The 1,374-nt window shown below is 36.5% G+C and overlaps 1 protein-coding gene across 1 annotated transcript in view; it reads left to right on the top strand.

Moving 5' to 3' along the window:
• The window catches only part of vav1 (vav guanine nucleotide exchange factor 1), a 27,066-nt gene that overhangs the window by 16,318 nt on the left and 9,374 nt on the right, over positions 1-1,374 (top strand). Inside the window, exons 16-17 of the mRNA XM_016536955.1 lie at positions 881-975; positions 1,064-1,086. Coding sequence (XP_016392441.1) covers positions 881-975; positions 1,064-1,086 — 118 coding nt within the window. The remainder of the gene's footprint in view (positions 1-880; positions 976-1,063; positions 1,087-1,374) is intronic.

Here is a 1,374-nt window from a genome sequence, read left to right as displayed (position 1 = left end):
ACAGTATGTGGAAAATAATGTGTTTTTGTAACCTTAAACCGCATAAACACATTTCATTACACCAAATACACAAAATAATGTTCTTTTTTAGCAACATCATATGACCCCTTTAAGTCATTTTATTACCTTAACATGTTTTGAGGTAATAAATGTGGTATGAAATGCCCTATGAAATGATGTCAAAAATAAAGAAGCCCTTTGTGTCATCTCACAGTAGATTAGGATGAATTTAATTCAGTTTTTATCAATAGATGAATATACACATACAGTACATACACATAGAATACAGTACACATGCACATATTCCTTTAATGATGATATTATACTATACCATAAATAATACCATTTATTGTTTGGTTTCTTCAGAATGTATTTTTTTAATGTTCATACTAATTCTGTGTAATAGTAGTAAATATGGTAAATTATTTCTAAAACATGACAAATACTGCAAGGACTCATTATATGTTCAAAATGTGATTCAAACTAGTTACAAGTGTCTGCTATTAAATGACATAGCTGTTATCTTTGCAGCACAAACAGAAAATGCATGGTTTAGTTTCAAACACAAGGAGTGAAATGTTATAATTCACCCCATAGTCCGGGTTAGTTGTAACATACCCTGGGGTGAGGTGTAACATTATGATATCCACCGGGGTGAGATGTAACATTATGATATCCACCGGGGTGAGATGTAACATTATGCAACAAGGATTATGACAAAAAAAAAAAGGATTTTAAAAGCGCTTTATTCAACACTGACTGCGTGTGTGTTTTGGTGTGTGTTTGTGTGTGTGTGTGTGTGTGTGTGTGTGTGTGCGCGTGTGTGTGTGTGTGTGTGCGTGTGTGTGTGCGCGTGTGTGTGTGTGTGTGTGTGTTTCAGGGGGATCTTCTATCAGGGCTACCGCTGCTCACGCTGTAGGATGGCTGCTCATAAAGAGTGTCTGGGTCGAGTTCCTGCATGCGGACGAAACTCTGGTGAGAAAACAGTTAAAGAACCTGTGAGAATGTAGCGTGTTGGTGTTCGTTCAGTCGACTTCACATGTGCTTCTCATTCACTCCACAGAACTGTCAGGAACGCTCAAGAAGGTCTGTGCATCCAAATTACTCACTTATTTTTGTGTCACTTACTTCTTGTGGATTTTTATGTTTTTTTTACAGCACGTCCTGTTGTTGTAATACATATAAGACAAACATGTGATAAACCCATTTACACGCTGTGAAAGGGACCCTAAATTCAATCATCTGACATTTAAACAGCTTAAATATGCTGATAATATAATATAAAAATAATACAGGGTTCCTCAATTAGTTTTCACCGAGGGCCGAATTCTGCCAACAATACCAAGCCAAGGGCCACTGACCTATATATATATA

The sequence above is a fragment of the Sinocyclocheilus rhinocerous genome, unplaced genomic scaffold (assembly GCF_001515625.1).
Source record: "Sinocyclocheilus rhinocerous isolate Xijiao unplaced genomic scaffold, SAMN03320098_v1.1 scaffold937, whole genome shotgun sequence".
Taxonomy (NCBI): Eukaryota; Metazoa; Chordata; class Actinopteri; order Cypriniformes; family Cyprinidae; genus Sinocyclocheilus; species Sinocyclocheilus rhinocerous.
The sequence above is the reverse complement of the archived record's forward strand: the minus strand, read 5'-3'. Positions and strand labels throughout refer to the sequence as shown.